This window comes from Mesoplodon bidens (assembly GCF_964165515.1).
Source record: "Mesoplodon bidens genome assembly, chromosome: 13".
Taxonomy (NCBI): Eukaryota; Metazoa; Chordata; class Mammalia; order Artiodactyla; family Ziphiidae; genus Mesoplodon; species Mesoplodon bidens.
In genome coordinates, this window is record NC_138169.1 from 89,012,526 (window position 1) to 89,032,933 (window position 20,408).

General features: G+C 62.0%; 1 protein-coding gene across 5 annotated transcripts in view; it reads left to right on the forward strand.

The window, feature by feature from the left end:
* The window catches only part of NFATC1 (nuclear factor of activated T cells 1), a 101,884-nt gene that overhangs the window by 48,683 nt on the left and 32,793 nt on the right, over positions 1 to 20,408 (forward strand). For 4 of the 5 annotated variants that reach the window (XM_081252764.1, XM_081252767.1, XM_081252766.1 and 1 more), the window contains exons 7-8: positions 7,770 to 7,825; positions 12,284 to 12,416. In XM_081252764.1, the coding sequence (XP_081108890.1) occupies positions 7,770 to 7,825; positions 12,284 to 12,416 (189 nt within the window). Of the gene's footprint in view, positions 1 to 7,769; positions 7,826 to 12,283; positions 12,834 to 20,408 lie in introns of those variants that run through there. The other variant, XM_081252768.1, reaches the window with a different exon arrangement.

A 20,408-nucleotide genomic window follows, 5' to 3' on the forward strand; every position in this document is an offset into this window, starting at 1 on the left:
TGGGCGGCCACGGGTGCCGTGCACAGTCCTGGGCCACTGCACGCGGTGCCGGCCGTAGAGGGGCTGCAGGTGCGGGGCCTCCAGGAGGCTGTTCTCTGCTGAGGGGCGGCCCCGCGTCTGCCTGGCTAGCGGGCGCCTCCCTCGTGGGCTCCGACCAGCTCCTGCTGCCGGGCCTGCCCGTGCGATGGCGTCTTCTTGTTTCTCAGAACCACAGACCATCCGAGGCAGGCATCCGGGCACGGAGCAGCCACGGTAGCCGAGCGGAACCCCACTGGGGCCCGGAGACCTTGCTGTACCCCCGCGGCACCCTTCAGGCCCTCGCCCTTGTCAGCACAGAGCCCCAAGCTGCAAAAGCAGATGCTGTTGTTCTTTTAGTGACGGTGGTCTCTGGGCTGCTCCTGCATGTGTGCACGCCTGTGTGGACCTCTGCACGTGTGCTCAGGAAAGGGGGCTGTGGGTTTGAAGGGGAAGGGTCTCCTCCCTCTGGTGTCTGGGGAACCAGGCAGTGAGCCTCTCGCTGTGCTGCCGGGGAGACGCAGGGGCGGCACAGCTCCTGCCCTGGGACGCCCGGCCCGACCACGTGGCCACGTGGCATAAGGGGCAACGTGTGGACCTTCTGTCTCTCTCAAACTCCGGAGTTTGTTTGGGGGGCAGGTTCCTTGCAGGGGGCTGGCCCCCAGGCTGGGGAGGGGGCTCCTATGGGGTCCGGGCCTGCTGCCTGGTTCCTCGCCTTCTCTTTCCCGGTCACAGTCCCCCTCCCGAGCGCCGGAGCAGGGCTCATGCTGATGACCGCAAACCGCGGAGGCACTCAGCCTCCGTAATGGGGTTGATTTTGTACAGTTTTCAGGAAATTTAAGTACTTCAGTCAACTGGACTTAAAAACTCTCTCACGTTTAACTTGTTCTGCCTGCACGATCGCGCGTGTGGCTGGAAACCGTTTTAGAGGCTGGAGCACACCCGACCAGGTCCAGTGGTGGGGGAGGAGTCTGTGTTCCCGGAAAGGCCCTCCTTGGACGAGGTGGATTCTGAAATAATTTAAGCTTCTGTGCTTTAGATGTGTGCACATGCGCGGTGCGTGCATGTGGTGGTGGGGGAGCCCAGGCCCGGCGCTGCGTCTTCACCGCGTCCTCACCGCGCACAGAGATGTCTGTGGTGGGAACCAGCCAGCGCCCCCCACTGTTTCCTCGACCAGTCAGCCCCGACTTTGACCTTGGTGCCAGGATGGGACTGTGAGACGTCTCCTGACCCCCTCGGCTTGTCGTGGGTGCCCGTGGGGCTCCTATGTGGGTGTGGTTCACCGTGGCCCGGTCACGGGGCCTTCACAGCAGCCACCCACCTGCAGGTGGCAGCCGAGTCCTCACACGTCTGGCCGTCGCCCTCACGTGGCCTCCCGGGCCGTCCGGCCCCCGTGCAGGCTGAAGGCCGCTGTCGCTCGCTGCCACGTCGGGGCCCGTCCCCGGCCCGCTCGCTCCTGCGGCAGATCTGCGTCTGGCAGGCAGAAGGCGAGAAGCCAGCGAGTGGGTGGAGACCAGACGTCCCGTGAACACGGTGTGACGAGGGAGACGTAAAGACGCGGCTGTGCGTCCTGTCACGTCGTGCTTGTGTCCAAACAGGGTTGTTGGCACGTCTGCGCGCGTACTCGTGCCAGTTCTGTGTCCTCAGGAGGGGGCGGGTGTCCACACGCTTCCTGCCTCTGCTTTGTTCTCAGTAGAGTGCCCACCGATGCTGCCTGGCCGGCTGAACTGTCCCTGGGCTTCTCTTGGTTGATGTGCTGGGGGAGAAACCACTGAAGTCAATTTAGATTCAAAGTCTAATCGTCCTGTAGGCTTGCGAGGAGGCCGCCTGGTCTGCTCGAAGGTTCTCTCACCCCCTGGTTGGTGGCAGCAAGGCCGGCACGCACAGTGAGCCTGGTCTCTGGAGCCGCTGGACGTGGGCAGTGGGCCCCGTGGCAGCCGCTGCAGGAGCAGGACTGTAGCTGCCGCGAACGTTGCCACGTCAGGCACCGGGGGAGCCGAGCTCCGCGTCACCGTGTCCCCTCGGCTGCACTGGGCCGCGCTCGGAGCGTCCTCAGTGTTTCAGGGTTCCTCCTGGGTGAGGCCCCGCCATCACCTGTGTCCTCATGGTGGTGACCGAGCAGGGTCCCCGCAGGAGGACGGCCCTCGGGATGTAGGAGCAAAGCCCCGTCTGTGGACGAGGGACCCGTCACAGAGAGCTGTGGAGCAGCCACGCTCAGCTCTGGCCGCATAAGTGACAACTTTCCGGAACTGGGCCTGTGCTTCTTCTGAGGTCCTTGTGCTCAGCAAGAGGCCGCAGGGCCTGGCCTTCACGGGTGACAGCTGTGGCCTCCGCGTCAGCTGACACCTCCCACGGCGGCCGCGTGTGTGCGTGGACACCGACACAGGCTCACAGAGGCGGCATGGCAGGTGCAGGACGCCATGGCAGGGCCACTTGCAGGAAGTGAGATGCTGTGCCCCGTCTCCCACTGAAGATCTGGGGGTCTCTCTTCAGACCTGTGCACGGGGGACATATCTGTACACATGCGTGAATATTTGAAACAGCCTGACAGATACATGAGAACACAGAGAGAGCGCCCACGTGCAGGTGAGCTGCCTCTTCTGGAGACGGGAGAGAGGAAGGCGTCAGAGGTTACGTTGACGTGAATGTTACCAGGTTCTTGATGCCGACGCTGAAAGTCCCCGCTGTTTGCAGCCCTGGCCTGTTGTCTGCAATTCCTGGAAACGGGGTGAAGCCTGTTTTGGCTTCTTCTGTTCCACGACAGACCTCACCAGAACTTGGCGGCTTCAACAGACAACACTGTTTGCTGGCCCTCGCGTGTGGCTGGACGCAGCTGTGGCCCCCGGGTCTCCTCCGCAAGGCGCTGGGCACCCTCCATGGGCTCCAGGCCTCCTCAAGGCCCAGACTCAGAGGGGCCGCACCGCACTGGGGCTCAGCAGGTCCCAGCCTGCCCAGACTTGGATGTAGGACACCCAGGGTGTAGACGTGGAGGGTCATCGGGCACAGCGTGACCGCCTGCCACACGACTAGACCACCTCCTTGTCAAACCTCTTCCTAAGGCCCCAAAGCCAACAGAGACAGACCCCAGAAGAAAAGATCGCGTCCAGGGTTTCCTAAGACCTTAAAATGGAAACAGGACTTGCTTCCTGCGGGGAAGTGTCTGGAGCCAGAGTCCACACTGAACCAGACGCAGACCTTGCCCGTTTGACGGAAGAGGATCAGAGTCGGGTCGTCATGGGGCCACCCCGGCTGGGTGGTGCCCGGCAGTCCTTTGGCTTTTGGGGTCTGGCCGCTGTGGTCAGCCTTTGCCGGGGGGCGTCTCGGGTAGGGCCTTGCGGGTCGGGTGTCACTCGCCGGTCGTCCAGCTGGCATTCAGGCTGCAGCCCCGCTGCCCTGGGTGTTGGTCCCAGGGGTTCTGGAACTTGCACAGAACGCACCCCGCTGACTGGTGCGTCGCTCACACCCAGAAGCCAAGACTTGGTGCGGGGGAGACGCTGTGTTCGGATGTTTCTGGCGCTGGCCCGGGGAAGGCGCGCGGGGAAGGTGCTGCGCGTCCACGAGGATGGCTGTGGTCGTGGGCGGCTGACCTCTGCAGGTGGGGTCTTAGGGGAGCCCTGGGCCGAGACGCCTCCGGGTGTGGGCTCATGGGGCGGCAGGGGCGTGGGAGCTGCTGCCCCCTGTTAGCCCCAGCCTGCGACCTGCCCGGGACTGACCGTCCGGGAAACGGCCCTGACCCCCGTTCAGCAGACGAGAGCAGCGGCTGGGCCCCTCTTGTCCTCAGAAGGCTCTTTCTCACTTTTTGGCTTCGGAATTGAGTGATCCCCCCACACTTCTAAACTACACAACATCTTGAACAGCCTTTGGAGGAATCACGCTACCCCAGCAGCCCCCGCGGAGATGGGCAGACGGGCAGGGCCCTGTCCGGTGCGCAGGCTCTGTTGGCGTCGGGGGCCCGAGGGCCCTTCTCCTCCCGGCTCCAAGCTCTCCCCTTTATTGGTGTCCCGGGACGCGCCCTCGCCCCTGTCCCCGGGGACCTCCCCTCTCTGCAGGGCCCTCCTCATGGGTCCGCATGCGACAGGCTGGGGAGGGGAGCGGGCTGCAGCTGCTGGACCGGGCGGTGGGCTCAGCGTGACCTCTGCCCTCCCTGGCCTTCATGGCCCCGGCTGCACCTCTCCCTCCAGGGCACGGCCGCCTGCAGTGGAGGGTGCAGGGGTGTGCAGGCCGGCTGTGAGCCTTGCAGGGGCTGCAGTAGCCAGAGTGGAGGCATCCTGTGCATGGATGGGGTGTCACCAGAGTGCCCCCTCGGCTTGGCCCGGCTCACTTGTCTCTTCCTCCGGGCGCCTCCCCAGGAGGGCTCCAGAGAGTGGGCCCGGGTCCCTCCCGGGGAGTAGGCACGGCGGGGGAGCGGCTCCAGGCTCTGGCCTCTTCCACCCGTTTCAGGACCATGTGTGGCGATGCCGCGTGCGGCCGTGTGGGAGGATTCATTTTCCGTGTCAGCCATGTTGAGATGTAACTCACAGACCGCACAAATCGCCCGTTTAACGTTCAAGGGCTTGGGTCGATTCAGAGCCCAGCACATGTATCCCAGGACCTTCTCCTCACCCTAAAAGAAGCTTCGCCCGCTAGCCGTCACCCGCGTCCTCCCCCAGCCTGGCAGCCGAGGACCGCTTTCTGTCTCCACGGACTTGCCTACTCAGGGCGTCCTGTGGGCCCAGCTCCTCCGCCCAGCGAGGTCCCCGAGGTCCGTCCCACGGGAGCATCAGGACGTCACCCTCTGAGGGCCGGAGGGAGAACGTCCTGGTCATCGTTCACCGCGCATGTCCGTCAGGGTCACGCGTGACGCCGCAGTGGCTCCGTGCGTGGGCTCCTGAGAGCACACGTGTGTTGCTCCCCTGGGCGCTCCTGGTGGGGGTGTCGGGCCTCAGAGGTGCCGCAGCGGCTGGACCTTCCCTCACTCTGGAGGCGCATCTGCTGGTCCGCGGGGCTCCGACGGCCCGAGTGTGCCACCACACGTGGGTCAGAGGCCGCACCTCCGCCCCGGCCCTGCGGGGGGCCGGAAACGAGCGAGGCTGCTGGGGACCCTCGGGCCTCCGTCGTGGCCCCCGCTCAGCCCTGTCCCACGGAGGCAGCTCCTCCGGAGGCGGCTGTGGAAGCCTCCCGGCCGTGGGTGGGGTGGGGAAGCCTTTCTGATGACTCACGCCGCAGGGAATTCCCTAATGATTCGGAATATTTTTACTTCTGGGCTTGCGCGCAGTTTCCTACTGAGAAAGCCAGCGAGCTCCTGATAAGGCTGGAGCACAAAGGGCCATTCAGGGCCGATGGCTTCCCTTCCCGGTAGAGGCTGAACCTGTGCAGGACGCCCAGCCGGGCCTGTGCAGAAGAGGCTGCCCAGAGGCCGCATGGCCTCCCACCCGAGGGAGGCCAGGGCAGCTCTGGGGAGTCAGCAGCCAGCGGGGCTGTGGGTGCCGGTGGGGAGGGTCCCAGTGTGACGACAGAGCAGGCCATTACCAGCCCTTGGCGGCTCCTCCTGTCTTGTCCCTGAGCGGGGCTGCGTGTGCACGTCTCACCAGAGAGACACTGGCCTCTAAGAGCTCACGCTGCGCTTGGGATCCCCAAGGCCGGCCCCTCGGCTGTGACTCAGCCACAGAATAGAGACCTCGGGGCCAGAGCCCCCCGGGGCCAGGGTGACGGGGACACAGGGAGCCCTGGGCCTGTGAGTCGGACTTCAGTGGTGTGGTTCGAAGGGTCTGCACTTTCAGAAACTGTGCCGGTGGCCAGGCCCGGCTGGCGCGCAGACCTGGTGCGCACAGTGGGACCACCGGCCCCCAGGCGGGCGCCGTGACAAGGACGGTGTCCCAAAGGCCTGGGAGGCCCTGGAGGGAAGAGACCCCTCCCACCCTGCGTGTCCTCAGCGTGCACACTCCACCGCCCGCTCCACTCCACGCCTGTATTTCCCTTAATTTTTGTTCCACAGGTGAACCTGCAACAGCGTTCCCAGGAGGCTGGTCTGGTCTCGGGCCCCTCCCGGAGGGCGGGGGGTGGTAAGGTGCACGCCGGGTAATGCCGGGTGTCCCTGGCCCCCAGCAGCCTCAGTCTCCCGTCTCCTTCTGACGGGAGGCCTGTCAGCCTCTGTCGACAAAAGACTGAGCAGCTGCCGACAGTTCAGGTTTTAGCGCTTAAAGCTGTTTGGGGGGAAAGGGACAAAGATGGGCTTTGTCGTGAGAAAACTTGTTGATCTTAAAAGACACCAAGGACATGGGAGGCTTGGTTCCAGGAAGAGTGACTTCGATTTCCTCAAGCCGGTGGGGGGCCCGACAGTGCGTCCGCGTCTGCGGCAGGTCTGGGCTGCGCCACGCGGGAGCCCGCGTCCCGTAGCGCTTTGCACAGGCACTGGGATCCTCCCTCGTTTGTGGGCCCGGAGTCAGGGCACTTGGTTCACCGAGCGCTGTGCTCACAGGACTCTGGGGCGTTCGCTGCTCTGCAGAACTCCTGGTGCCTTTAAGGGCGGCGGGCGTTCTCTCCATCCCCTGTTTTTTCCTAGAGGAGAGATGGATGCGGGTCCCTCGGGCCTCCGGCCCGTGTCTTATCACTGAGTGGGTCCATCTGGTGGATACTCAGCATGGGCACCTCCGCGTCCCGAGGGGCCGGTGTGGTCCTGGCACGTCCCAGCCTCTGTGTGACTCACATTTCCTCTCTGCTCCACCCTCCGCCTCTGCCCGGCCAGCACTGCCAGGGAGAAAAAGGAGATTTTGTCTAATTTATTTATAATTTAGGATTTGGAACACACACACATTTCTTCTTGGAAACCAGAGAATAAGCAACAGCCCAGCCCATCCAGCTGTAATGGTTTGTTTGGGGAGCCGACTTTATACAAATGCAGAGGAAGGAGGCCCCTGTAGGAGATTGACATCTATTAATTCAAAATAACGGCCAGACGTAGTCCACAAACAGCGTGCCTGCCAGAAGGGCTTCCCAGCTCCCAGAGCATGGCTCGGCTCCGTCACCCCAGAGGGCGGGCTTCCAGGCTTCGGCTCCCTCAAGGGCCTGGTCCGGGGACAATAAACCCTTTCTTTCATGGCACTGGAGCTTTTTCAGTTTTTTCAAACATGCAAACGCCACAGGGTAAGGTTAAAAATACCTTGTGTTTTGCATTTCTGTATCCTGATGCGGCAAAGCGCAGTCACAGGGAGGATTTTCTCGTTCACCCGGCAGTTCCCCTGAGCAGGGGCAGGACCCGAGGCTCCCGGGCCCCTGCTCATTAGAATAACTGCTCCCGAGACACGCGAGGGCTCTGTGGCCCCGGTAGCGAGGCCCTGCTCCCACCCTGTGCACCGCAGGCCAGACTCAAACCGGGTCCGAGTCCCCAGACGGCGCCCTTCTTACCCGGGTCATCCGCGCTCCTCCCGGGCTTACTCCCCTTGGAGACCCAAGCGTGGACCCCTCCCAGGGCTGGCGCTGGGGATGCTCGCTGGCACGTGGCTCCTTCCTGCAGAGCTGGGGTCTCCAGGCCCCACCAGGTCCCTGCTCTCGGGGTTGGGTTTGAGCTTCTCCCCAGGGCCTCATGGCCTCTCTCCAGCTGGTCAGTCACATGCGGCATCGCAGTCGCACCAGCTGCTAGTGGGCCGGCCGGGCCAGGGTGGACCCTCTCATCAGAGGGTTCCCGCCCCAAGTCCCGTCTGCCCTCATCCAGGTGTGATTTCAGGGCGGTGCCCGGTCAGGACAGAGTAACGGACTTCTCGCGCCCTTTCTTGCAGACGGCCACCACATCTGGGAGATGGAGGCGAAAATCGACGGAGCCCTGTGCAAGCCGGTGAGTGCGGCGGGCGGCCATGGGGCTGCGCTCTCTGGGCGGGGCTTTTTATCGGCCGTGGCTCCTGGCCCGAGGCACATGGCTTCTGCTTTGTTAAAACGAACCACTGATGAACATAACAGAGAGAGGGAGGAATAGAAATGTTTGGGAAACGCCTCCCAACATAAGCGCTCTCGGGACTTGCAGCACGGGGACGACTCGGACGCGGGGCCACCAGGGAGGACAGGGCGCCTCGTGGGCTGCAGGCCCCCCACCAGGAGGACCAGAATGCACTCATCCCCCCGGGGCCTGCCGTCCCCTCTGGCTGCCATTATCACCAGGGCCCCAGGGGGCCCGCTGTCCCCCCGGGAGGACCTGCTGTCCGGAACCTGAGCGTACTGTCCCCCGTCCCGGGCAGGTGGGCCTCGGGATTCCGCCAGCATCCTTGGCAGTGACTCCTCACTGCTGTCCTCCCAGGGAAGAGCCAGGACCCAGACGCAAGGTCAGACCTCAGTGCTGCTCAACCGGCTTGTCCGTTGGCCGGCAGCCGGGGCCCCTGTGGGGACGGGCGTCCGCCGCACACACCGACCTCTGAGGCGTCGCTGCGCTGGCCCAGGGCCTGCCTGCGCCCGTCCTCACGCCCGGCCTCGCATGGCCCTCGTGGTTGTTCCTGCACGGAGGCACCTAAGGCAGAATGATGGTTTCTTGAGTTGTCGAGGGAGCATGTTTTCTGCCTGAACTTTAGCTGCTGCGGCTTCTCTGGCTGAGAGTTAACACGCCTTTCAGTCTGTGTCTTTGTGTTTTAAGCGGGCCCCTGCAGACAACACAGAGCTGGGCCTTGTGTTCTCAGCTGCCCTGACCGTCTCTGTCTTCTAGTTGGGCTGTTGAGACTGTTGTGTGTGAAGTGATGATCGCCGGGGCTGGGTGACTGCACCACTGCGTGCGTGTGTGTCCAACTTAGTCCCAGAAGAGCAGTGGAAACCTTCAGGTGACATAATGTACAGGCTAGCAGGTGACTTTCTGGAGGCGTTCACAGGTCTTCCAGGCTCTCTGCCTCGTCCCACCAGCCACTCCTGATGCAGGTGTGTGGATGCAGGGACTGGGGGTCATGGTTCAGAATCTCGTCCAGGTCAAGGACTGGATCTTTTCCTCAGGCTCCCCCGTGTGAAGAGGGGACCTCGGGCTCTGGGCTTTGCCGAAGGGATCTCGGTACCCTCTGCGCAGTGGCCGGGAGGACACGTGCTGGGAAGGAGGGCCTGGGGCCTGCGCTTCCTCCGCACAGGTGGCGCCGTCAGGAAGAAGCATCTTTCACCTGCGACTTAAGCTTTCTTTTCCAAGCACCGACCCATTTACCAGAAGGCTTTTCAAACGGTATCAGAGGGAGATGCTTCCTCCCTGGCCCAGGGGCGACACCTGTGTCCACGACCTCGCTCCCCCCAGGGCGTCCAGGCCTCTAACCTCACACGCCCTCGTGGGCTCCTCCTGGCCCCCCTGAGAAAGTGCCCCGTCTCAGGCAGCTCCACTTTCCGACGGGGCCTCTGGGTCCCACAGGCCCAGCAGCTGCAGAGCCGGCCCTCGGGCTTGCTGTGACAGACACTGGCCGCCAGCCGTCACCCCGAAACGGGGTTCCAGCCCCAGTGCCAGCCCCACCGCAGGCCCGAGTCCCCTGCCCCCAGGCCCCGGTGCCGCCCACCCCTTCCCCCTGGGCAGGAAGGAGAGGCCTGCAGAAGCTGTGCATCTGTTGGCATCGAGGTAATTCCGCCAAGTTTGCATGTTCAGATTTTCCGTGTTTGAGCTTCCTTTTCCACCGTGAACAGTGCATATATTGAAGAAAGCTTAACAGTTATCAGTCATGGGTTCTAAAAGAAACGCAGGACGTGTGACGAATGATGTGCATTGCGTTCACCATTTCATCTTTCTTATCTCTTAAATGAGGTTTGCTTTTATATATTTTTTCTAATTATAAAAGAGTGCCATATTCAGCGTGGAACATTGGAAGATATAGCAAAGTATAACCAAGAAAACGCCTAGTGTAATTTCACCACTTGGATGTAGCCACCATTAACATTTGGGCGTATTTCCTTCCATCCTTTTCCTGTCGTGGGTGTCTATCTACACATGCACACACATATATACGTGTACCCTACGTTGTGTGCATATTGAAAACAAGGTCGGATTGTGCTGTATATATAGTTAATGTACTGTCATGAGCAATTTAGACAATGGGTTTAATTTTTTAAATTAATTTATTTATTTTATTTATTTATTTTGGGCCGTATTGGGTCTTTGTTGCTGTGCACGGGCTTCTCTCTAGTTGCGGTGAGCGGGGGCTAATCTTGGTTGTGGTGCATGGGCTTCTCGTTGCAGTGGCTTCTCTTGTTGTGGCTCACGGGCTCTAGGCGCGTGGGCTTCAGTAACTGTGGCTCGCGGGCTTAGTTGCTCCACGGCCTGTGGGATCTTCCTGGACCAGGGATCGAACCCATGTCCCCTGCACTGGCAGGTGGATCCTTAACCACTGCTCCACCAGGGAAGCCCCCAGACAGCGGGTGTTCTTAAAGCAGGTGACATGGATGTACTGAGTGCCGTTTGTAACCCTTACTCTGTTCCTGTCGTGACAGGTTTTCCTGTCACTGCATTTTCCCTCCCACCTCTACCTTACTGTGTATTTAGCATTAGTGCTCCCACGGGGACAGAACTTTGTCACAAAATCTCATAGTTTGTCTAGCTTATCAGTCTGTGCCCACATCAAAACACAAGCCTCCAGCCTCCTAGAACTGACAGAAGCCGACCGCACGACGGGGAACCTGCGCGAGGCTCCTTGCCCTGCCGACACATCCCGGTGCTTCCTGCAGCCGCTCCTGCTGATGCCTCCCCGCTTTGCTTCTGGCCTCAGCTTAGGCAAACCCTCTTCCTTTCTGTCTCTTGTCCTGGTTCCTTCTGTAGAGATCGGGCTCCGGTCACCGTGGACCGCCGTGTCTGCCATCATGGAGCACCAGCTGTGTGCCGGCCGCCAGCATCACCTGCAGGGCCTCCTCATGTCATTGAATCCTCAGAAAACAGCCCCCGAGGAGTGTCTTTCTCTTCCGGTTCCCTGTGCAGGTGGTGGAGCTAAGACTCCGAGATGGCAGAGCCCAGGCAGAAACCCAGCCCCGTCGGGCCGCAGCCAGGCTCCCGGACACGGGCCGCGTAGCCGGGGTGCAGACTCTCAGCCGGGGTCTGGCCGGGCACACACCCTCAGCTCCACTGGGTCCGTCCCCTTGGGGTTCCTTTGCTCAGGCAGGAGACTTGCGTGCTTGTGGCTTCTTCCAAATGGAATGAAGCTGTTAGAACAACAGGGACACGTTGCCTGACCCAAGTGTGGCCCCAGGGGACGGAGCCCAGAGGGGGCTGCAGCCCGGGTCCCGGCCCCTCCGGCCCTGCCACTCGTGTGCCCTCAGCAGCAGGCTTCTGAGCCCCATTTCTTCACCTGGAAAGGGAAGAGGTTGCCCTGAAGTTCTCCTCAGTTTTGGTTAAACATTGTTCAGATTTCATTATTAACAGGATTCAATCAATTTTGCTGTTAAATTGGGTAACAGGCTACAGTTACTCTAATTTAAAAAAAAAGGGATGCCATGGATTTTTCTTATACATTTTCCTACTTGTTAACCGAAATCATATGACAGAAAACCTTGAAGAAACTTTCTGGATGTGAAGTCTCGCTCCCCACTCCCTAAATCAAAGGCACCTCTTCGGCGCCAAGGGCGGGCCCCCACGTGGACGCCCCGTCTCCGCACACGGACCCCAGCCTGCTTCCTTCTCCCACACGCACGCTGCCCCGCGGCGACCTGTGTTTATATCTGTACTTGAAAGGGCACAGTTTTGTACACGTGTTGCTGACTTCTCATTTAAAACATGGAAAGGTAACAGCAGCTTCCACAAGCCGCCCTGAACCACCCGTGCCTGACTGTCCGCCCCTCCCAAGTTCACTGAGTCCGAGTCTCCTGTCCCCTTCGATTTGAGAGGGTCATGGCTTGGGCTTTGGGCCGTTGGCACAGAACGTCTCCAGCGAGCACTTCCCCTGGGTCTTCGCTGCCAGTTACCTGAACTGGTGCTCCCGGCTTCACCAGGAGCTCCAAGTCGGCGAACGTGGGCTTAGTTTTCTGAAGGTCACGCCTTGGCTTCGGGGGCAGAGGGGCGTGGGGTCTCGTGGAGGCTTTCCTGCCCGATAGCTGGCCCGCTTTTAGCATCTGTGCTCACGGCTTCTCTCCTGGGCCGAGTCGGTGGCATCTTAGGTGAAGCCCCCGCCTCGCTACCTCGCACACACCCTCAGCCCACCTTCCGGCTCTGCCGGGCGGAATCAGGGTCCCTGCAGGCTCTCAGGGTGGCCTCTCTGAAGGGAAAACCCGCCGTGTGTTTCACACTCCGGGAGGGCCTGGGTGTGTCTCTGCGTTTGCAAGATGCTCACCGCCCCCCCCCCGACTTCTGCCACTTTCTCACTAGAATTCGCTGGTGGTCGAGATCCCGGCTTTTCGCAACCAGAGGATAACCAGCCCCGTCCAAGTCAACTTCTACGTGTGCAACGGGAAGAGGAAGCGGAGCCAGTACCAGCATTTCACCTACCTGCCCGCCAACGGTAACGCTCTCTTTCTAACCCTAAACGCTGCGAACGAACCCGCGGGGTGCTTTTCCTAAAAGGAAATCGGGAACCCTGACACGTGGTGGCTTCAAACCGTGTGGTCGCGCTGTACGCCCGAGCCGTTACCGTCCTGTTAGCAAGATCACGTCATCGGTTCCTTCCAAAGAAAAGTGAAGCTTTCAGTGTATTTTCCTTTATTACTCTTGGGGCTGGGGGCTGCATTTGGGGATAATTCCTGATTATTTTGCGGACTGCTTGCAGATATACAACCGCCAAGGGGGAGAAAAGGTGCAGCTCTTCTGTACACAGAAGCTGAGGTGGCCTTGGTGTGAGTTTAAATGCTAGAGATGTTTAAAGCGGAGAAGCAAATAGTTACAATGATTTTGCAGGTGCCTTTAGAAATAAACCCTTGTATGAAGCCTGAAGGCTGGTGGTTGGTGTGATCATTAAATGACGGTGATGATTTCTGTCCTCGAGCTAACGTCCCACAGAAAACTCTTGGTTGGATAATTGCATCTCCGGTGACCAGGAGGCTTTCACTCCCAAACACCCTTGACTCGACCAAAAAGCACCTCGTTCAGACTGTCCGCTCACACACTCTGAGGATGGTTTCTTGGCCTGAAAAAGACCTGTTTACCTTCTCCACTTTTCAGGCTGTTTTCTGAAGGAGAACAGCATCGTGTGTTGTTTCGCCCCTGAACTAGTAGAAAGTTGTTTCCCGGCGTTGCTCAGACCTGAGGCCTGGCGCCCGGGGCCCATGCCGCCCTCCTCCAGGCCGGCAAGGGTGTGTGTCCGGAGAGGGCCGCGTCCTGATTCAGTTGTGTCATGTAAGCACAGCGGTGCCAACAATCTTGTTATACTGTGACTTCTGTTTTAAAAACTTGAGATTCATATAACCTAGGAGGGAAACCATGCACTAGGACTAATTGCAAAAGCAGCCATGTCATCATCTTAGTAAAATCAAGATGTTTTTGAAGGCTCCGGTCTTCTCCTAGTGTGAAATGTCACGTACGATAGACTAGGTAATAGAAAGCCCTGGAAAACCCGAGGGGATAGCAAATAGAGTCAGCTGTTTTTCGGGCAAACGCTAGCCATGCCTCTCCAGGCTCGAATCACGTGGTCTCGTGCTCATCACGTCACGGTCATGTATGTGAGCAGACCTGCAGGAGTGCGCGTTGCCGTGGGGCCGTCTTGGGGGAGCACGTTTGCCCTCCTGCTCCGGGGCCCCTCTGGGACTTCTGTGATGGGTACTGCACACTCCTCACCGATCCTGCCTGTTCTTGCATATGGTACTACATTCCTTACAGCAGAAAATACTCAGTCTTTGTTTGGAAATGTAACGATCGTGTCCTAATTAAAATTCAAGCATGGTTGACTAAAAATTGAATGCTTTAAAGAAAACCTAGGCTTATAAAGAAAAATTACTTTCTAAAGCAGTTTAGAAATCAGCTCGAACGTCGTTTCCTGCAGTTCCTGCTCGAAGTTCACCTCCCGCTTAACACAGACGCCCCCAGTCAGAGGGAGGGGGTCTGCGCGCAAACCGGGCCCCCCTTTCATGTGGGGTACCGAGGCCCCCAGAGACACGTCGCTGAGCTCCTGGGGCAGGGCTCTCGAGGGGCCACCGTCTCCCCCTAACCCTACAGCTGCCGTTCAGTCCTGCAGGCTCCCTCCCACCAGGGGCTGACCTGCCCTCCTGCTCCGCACCCCATCACCCCCGTGTCGACCCAGCACACCCATCACTCAGGCTCTGTGGACCGTCACCCGGACGCCCCCTGGTCCCTCGAGCTGGTGACCCAGCCCCGCCCACAGAGCCGTCCGTCCGTCCACCCGTCCATCCGAGCACGGCTGTCTGCTCTCTGTGGCCTGTGCTGCCTTCATCAGGCGCTGGCCTCCCTTCACTTCTCTCCTGGAAATCTGCCCCACCCCCAGGGGGTCGAGGGGTCTGTGCCACCCACGCCCGAGAGCCCCGGCCCTGCCCTGCCTTCCTGGGTGGCCGTGCCCCGTGGGGCTGTGATCACCCACACCCCGCTGGACTGTGAGCTCCCTGGGAGCGGGGACCCCAGCCGGCCCTGACTCCATGCCCGGATCGTGGGGACCGTCCTTCTGTGCTTTTCTTTTTTAAAAAATAAATGGACCAGTGAAAGACCGGAACTCGAGCTTCCAGTTTTAGGTTTGGTGTTTTTTCTCGCGGTCGCTTCTGCCCCCCGCAGCTTCGGGCTGTCTTCACATGGCTGAGCAGGTGGTGTTGGTTAGGGGCCAGGTGGGCCGGGCCACCTCTGTCAGTCACCTCCTTCCCACGGCTGGCCTCGGCCTGTCCTTACCCCCCGAAGCCTCCGCCGCAGAGAGCCCTACCACGCCGTCGCCCGCCGTCTGACGTATCGAGTTAGTGTCTGTTGTTCAACCTGGAACGAAGCCCGGCTGCGGGTCTGCACGGGGCCTGGGCAGCTTGGGCCCCTCCCCGTCTCTGGGGGCCGTGTTTGGGGGCAAGTCTCCAGGTGCGTGTAGGACGCCCTGAGCGAGCAGAGTGCGTACAGCGGGGGTTCCTGGCGGGAAGGTCAAAGGCAGAGCAGAGAACACAGCCGGGCAGTTGCAGGAGAGGCCACGGACCCACCCACGTGCAGCCAGGGAGGTCTTCCTCGGTTTCTTGTTTGTCGCTGTCTGGGTTTAACCGCAATCTCCTGAGAGAAAGCGTCCGCTCTCTCCAGCGCTGTGAGCTGAGGGGCCTTGGTACCTGTCACGAGGCCGAGACCCCGGGGAAACAGCCCCAGTTAAAGAGGGAAAGCAGCCTGCTCTGCGGGGAGCGGCCCCTGGGTTCGGGGGGACGACGGCGTCCACCCTGGCTGTGTCCCCAGGGCTCCCGTTTCCGACGCTGCCCAGTGACCCCGGGGCGAGCAGGCAGGGGCGGCAGCTCACACACTAGGGGGGAATCCCAGCTAATGACTTCAGAGTCACGGGCCAAAGTCAGCATGTTCCTAAAATGAGGAAGTCAGTCATGACAGATCCTTGGGTCTGGAGGGTCTGTCTCTTCCCCTGAGATGTTTCTAGCTGGTTCCCAGGAGGGCCTGCGGTGGCACCGGGCCCCCTGCCCCCCTGTTGCTCGGGGTGAGGGTCCTGGAGCTTCACCAGAGTCAGCCACGGAGGCCCTGGGGGTGTCAATCCTGGGCCTGAAGCCCACCTGAAGGCTGAGGGGAGCCGGGTGGGTCCCGGTGCAGGCCGGCAGAGGCCGGAATGGGGCGCCCGCTGTGGCTGGTGGCACGGCCGCTGCCCGTGGGCCTTCTGGAACCTTCCTGAGTCGGCTCAGTGGCGTGGCGACCGCGTGGCTGTGAGCGTGCGTTGGAGGGGGACGGTGCACAGCTGTGCACTTCGGGCTCGTGCAGGCGCTGTGATGCGCTTCTCCTGGGGACTCCCGCGTCCCGGAGGCCGCTGTCCGTAAATTCCCAGTTTGACGGGCGCTCTCGCTGTTCCAGCAGGAGGACGAGGGACCGATGTTTTCATTTCTTTCCGCGTTAAACCTGCCGCCGCAGAGAGGCAGGGAATAGGCTGCCCCCCACCGGGCCCCCCGGGAGGGACGAGTAAGGGCCGGGCCGGGCCCGTGGGAGGGTCTGGAAGCCGCCCTTCCCCGCAGCGCTCTCCGTGGGCCTGAGCTCCTCACGGTGTGTCTGGTCCGCACGCCGCTGGCCTCGCCGTGAGGTGTCCAGACCCGGTGGCAGGAGAGCCCAGGCGTGTGAAGGGGAGGGGGCTTCCCCTCTAAAGGCCGCCACGGGGTCAACGCTGTCGACCGTCTTGACTGACACCGGCCTGAGGCCCCCGACGCGGCCTTGAATGCGCAGGGAGGGGTTTGTGCTTGGAACACAGTAGGACGAGGGCGGTGAATCGTGGGGCCTGAACTGCTGGGAAAGAAGGCGGGTGCCCTTTCCGTGGGGGGTCCGGGGCCGGGAGGCCTGCGCGGCCACACCCAAGGCTCTCCCCCTGAGACCATCACCCGAGGCGGAACAGCGAGGGGGGGTGGTTTTGATCAGATACCTGAGGGCCACAGGCCACTGACTGCAAAGGCAACGTGAGTCGGGAGTGAGGCCGGACCCCCAGGAAGCCTGAGCACAGCCTTGCGGAGGGAAGACCTGGTGACCCGTCCCCCGGGGACCAGCGCCTGCCCACGACAGTGCGCAGCGCGGGGGTTACCCCAGCACGGCCCCCCGCCAAGTCACAGCCCGCGGTGCGCAGCTGCTCGGGTCAAACCACAGGAGAGCGAATCACGTTCCCTTCGGACACAGCGCTGGCAACAGTGGGTGAAGTCCAAGCGGCGCGTTTGCTGGCTCGGCGGTCTGCTCTGCCCGAAGGCCGTTGCCAACCTTGCTGCGGGGAGCCAGAGCCCCGGGTAAGGGCCCTGGAGCCACAGGGCTGGCGCCACAGATGGCGAGGCCGCCACACCCGCTCACACCTGCTCACACCCCGCCTGTGTGACACAGCTGTGAAGCCGGCCATCGCTCACCGCCCGGGCGCCCTCGGTCTCTGTCTCCCGGTGTCCACTCGACGCTCCCGCAGAGGCTGCCAGGCAGCGCCCCCAGAAAGGCGGGGAGGACCTGAGAGAAGACAGGCCACCCCGTCGGGCTTGGCGGGCACTGCCGCCACTGCGGAGGTGGGGTCTCGGCGGAGTCTGTGGTGTCTCAGTCGGGAGGTTCCTGCCGTGCACCCAGAGCCTTGTCCTCTGGGAACCCGGGGACCTGGCGCAAGTGCCGGCTGTGCCGTGGGTGGGGGGGGGGGGCCGGAGCTTGTCCCCAAAGGAAGAAACGCGGTCCCTGCCGTCACGCGGCAGTGGGGTCTGTGAGTCCCCTCGTCCACCGGTCCATCCGCCCCCGTCCCCTCTCGGCCTTGGACGCAGATGTGGGTGCCCGCTTGCTGAGGGCCGGCGGGGCAGGTGGCTCCTGTCACCACGTTTCCTGCCTCAGAAAAGTCGTGCCCTGAAGCTACCCTGCCTGCGTTTGTGTCAACGGCTCAAATGCCATGTAACAAACAGAAGACAGTCTGAGCTTCGTTCTCTGGGGCTCAGGGCAACCTCTTCCGCACAGGGCGGTGGCCGGAGCCGAACCACTGAGGCCTTAGTGGGAGGGGCGGGAGTCGGTCCCGGGGGAGTCCTCGCCTGCGGGGGGTGCTCAGCGCCCGTGATGTCACCAGACGTCTCTGCAGGTCAGGGGTGCCTCCAGTCAGAGACGCACACTCACCATCTGGCAGCTGCTGGCAGCAGCGCCGGGCCCGGGGGCCCCTTCTCGCCACGTCCCCCATGTTCAGCGAGACTCTCGCTCCCTCTCAAGGCCACAGCCTGCGGCCTCGGGGCCCCGCCTACCTTGCTGAACCCGACTCCTTTCCTAATGGCCCATCTCCAAACACGGTCATCCCAGAGTCAGGGCTTCAGCCCCCGCGTCTGGGGGACAGTTCCGTCGGCAGCAGCATCCCTGGCCTGTCCGAGGCCAAAGAGCTGGGCTGTGGCCCCAGGCCTGAGCCCTGGCCCCGCTGCTCCCTGTGCCAGCGGGTTGGGAAGAGGGAGGGCCCTGCACCGCTGTCCCCGTGCGGGGGAGGCTCGGTGCCGCTGCCCTTACGGCTCGCGCCACGTCGGGTCCCTTACCACCTCTTAGGTGGCCGTCACCACTGTGTTACAACTGGAAAACCGAGGCCTGGGGGTCATGGGGTCAGCCCCAGGGCCACGCAGCCGGCGGGTGCCTGCCGGGGCTCTGGGTCCATCCACCTGAGAGCAGTGCAGACGTTCGCCCTCGTCCCAGGTGTGGCCACGTCTGTGTGTCCATCCGTGCGTGCAGGACACGAGCTGTGCATGTAGGAGGAGTGCCTGCTTTTCTGCGTCCGTTTTACCTTTATTCTTCATTCGCCTGCGTCTGGACGCCATGCGAAGTGCTGGGGATATGAATGTCTGTAAAACCCTGAGCTCCGGGGAATCACAGGGGAGCTTGCTGTGTCACAGGCACGTAAAGTTTGGGTTCCCGTGGTGCTGATACTCAAGAGGGCCGAGGCCCAAATGTCTCCCCAGCAGCTGCCAAGCAGTCGGCCTTGGCCTCCCCTGGGTCAGGGGACGGGCGTCCTATGGTCGGACCACTGGGCCTTGCTCTTCAGGTGGTGGGGGACACCCAGCTCCTCCTTTGTGTGAGGGTCCTGGTCTGGGCATGAGCCCCAGGCGCACAGGTGTGAGGGGAGCCCGCGACAGCTGCTGTGCTCCACCTGTCTGCCTGGGGACGGTGGGAAGGTGATCACGTGATTCAAGAGAGACAGCGTCCTTCTGTGTAACGGCTGGCAGGCTACGGTGTGAGCCCTGCTCCCCGGCAGGGGTCGTGTCACACTGCCCACTGGCTTCTCCATCCACGTGGGATCCTGGGGGTCAGGCCGAGTTGAGGACCCCAGGCCTCAGTTCTGCCCCAGGTCCTGGTACCGGCCCAGGGCCGAGTGGCCGTGAGCCGAGGGCCTCTGCTGCCTTTGTCTGATCTTCCACTAAATCAGTCAGGGGTAGCCATTTGCAAGATCCACTGAACCCCTGGGTGGAGGGCAGGGTATGGACATGGGCACCGATTTCCACGGATGGATGAGATCCGAGAGGTGTTGGGAGGGCGTGCGGATGGGATGGGGCAGCCGTGCCTGGGCGGCCACGTGTCCACCCCGCGCCCTGCGGACAGAGCAGGGCTCACGCTTGCCGCTTGGCCGCGTGAGTGACACGGCAGCGTGGCCGCATCTGTGAACCGCGAGGACCTGGAGAGCGCCCACCCCGAGGAGGTGCGGGTCTGGCAGGGGATCCGGAAAGGCGCCGGACCTGCCTGGGCCTCCCCGATCCCACTGGGTGGCCAGCAGGCGGGCCAACGACCGGGCAGGTCCCCTTCGTCCCCAGAGGAGGCGGGAGGCACCCTCTGCTTTCGGTGCGTTTAGACTCTGTAGGTGTCCTGGGGGTAGCGGGCGCACGTGCCCCGGGCCCCGCGTCTGCTCCACGTCTGCCTGGAACTGCCCCCACCTGGCGCCGAGGTGCTGGGGTCTCTGTCCTGGTCACCGTTCTTGGGCTGTGCGGAGCCCCCAGGGCAGGCAGGGTGGGGATTATCTCCGTTAAGTGCACAGGAGTCTGTGCCCAAAGGGAGCCCGTAGTGGTGGCCTCGTGCTGGGGCCTCCAGAGGTGGGATCGGCCCCCGCCCGGGTGCGGAGAGGCTGCAGATGCAGGGGAGGGCGTCTGAGCTGAGCAAGGGGGCCCAGCTCGGCCAGGTCACCAAGGACTCATGTGCCTGCGAAGGCCCGGAGGCTGGGGTGGGGAGGGGTCCCACCCGACCGTGGGAAGAATCCGGTGGGTCCCGATGCCATGGGAAGGTGATGCATTTCCTGAACCCTCGCCTCGCGCCCTCGGCCGGGTCTGGCCCACAGAGGCCCCTCAAGATCGTCTTGCTGAGGCTTTGCCAGAAAGACCCCCAGGGCGAAGAGGGAGTGAACGCAGGTGCCACCGGGCAGCTTTAAACAGGTCGTAAACCACAGACATTGAAGCAGCCGGCAGCACAGACGCCCGATCACTCCTGCCCTCCGCCAGCCCCCGGGATCACAGGGCCTGGGCTGGCCACGTGGCATGTAAATCAGGCCCACGGCCGTTTCCCGGCTGCACCTACAAAGCCGGCAGAGCAGACAGGGTGAAGGTTTTTTTGTTTTTTTTTTTTTAATTTATTTAATTAATTTATTTATGGTCTTTGTTTCTGTGTGAGGGCTTTCTCTAGTTGTGGCAAGCGGGGGCCACTCTTCATTGCCGTGCATGGGCCTCTCACTATTTTGGCCCCTCTTGTTGCGGAGCACAGGCTCCAGACGCGCAGGCTCAGCAATTGTGGCTCACGGGCCCAGTTGCTCCGCGGCATGTGGGATCTTCCCAGACCAGGGCTCAAACCCGTGTCTCCTGCATTGGCAGACAGATTCTCAACCACTGCGCCACCAGGGAAGCCCCAAGGTGAAGGTTTTTAAAGAGTTCAG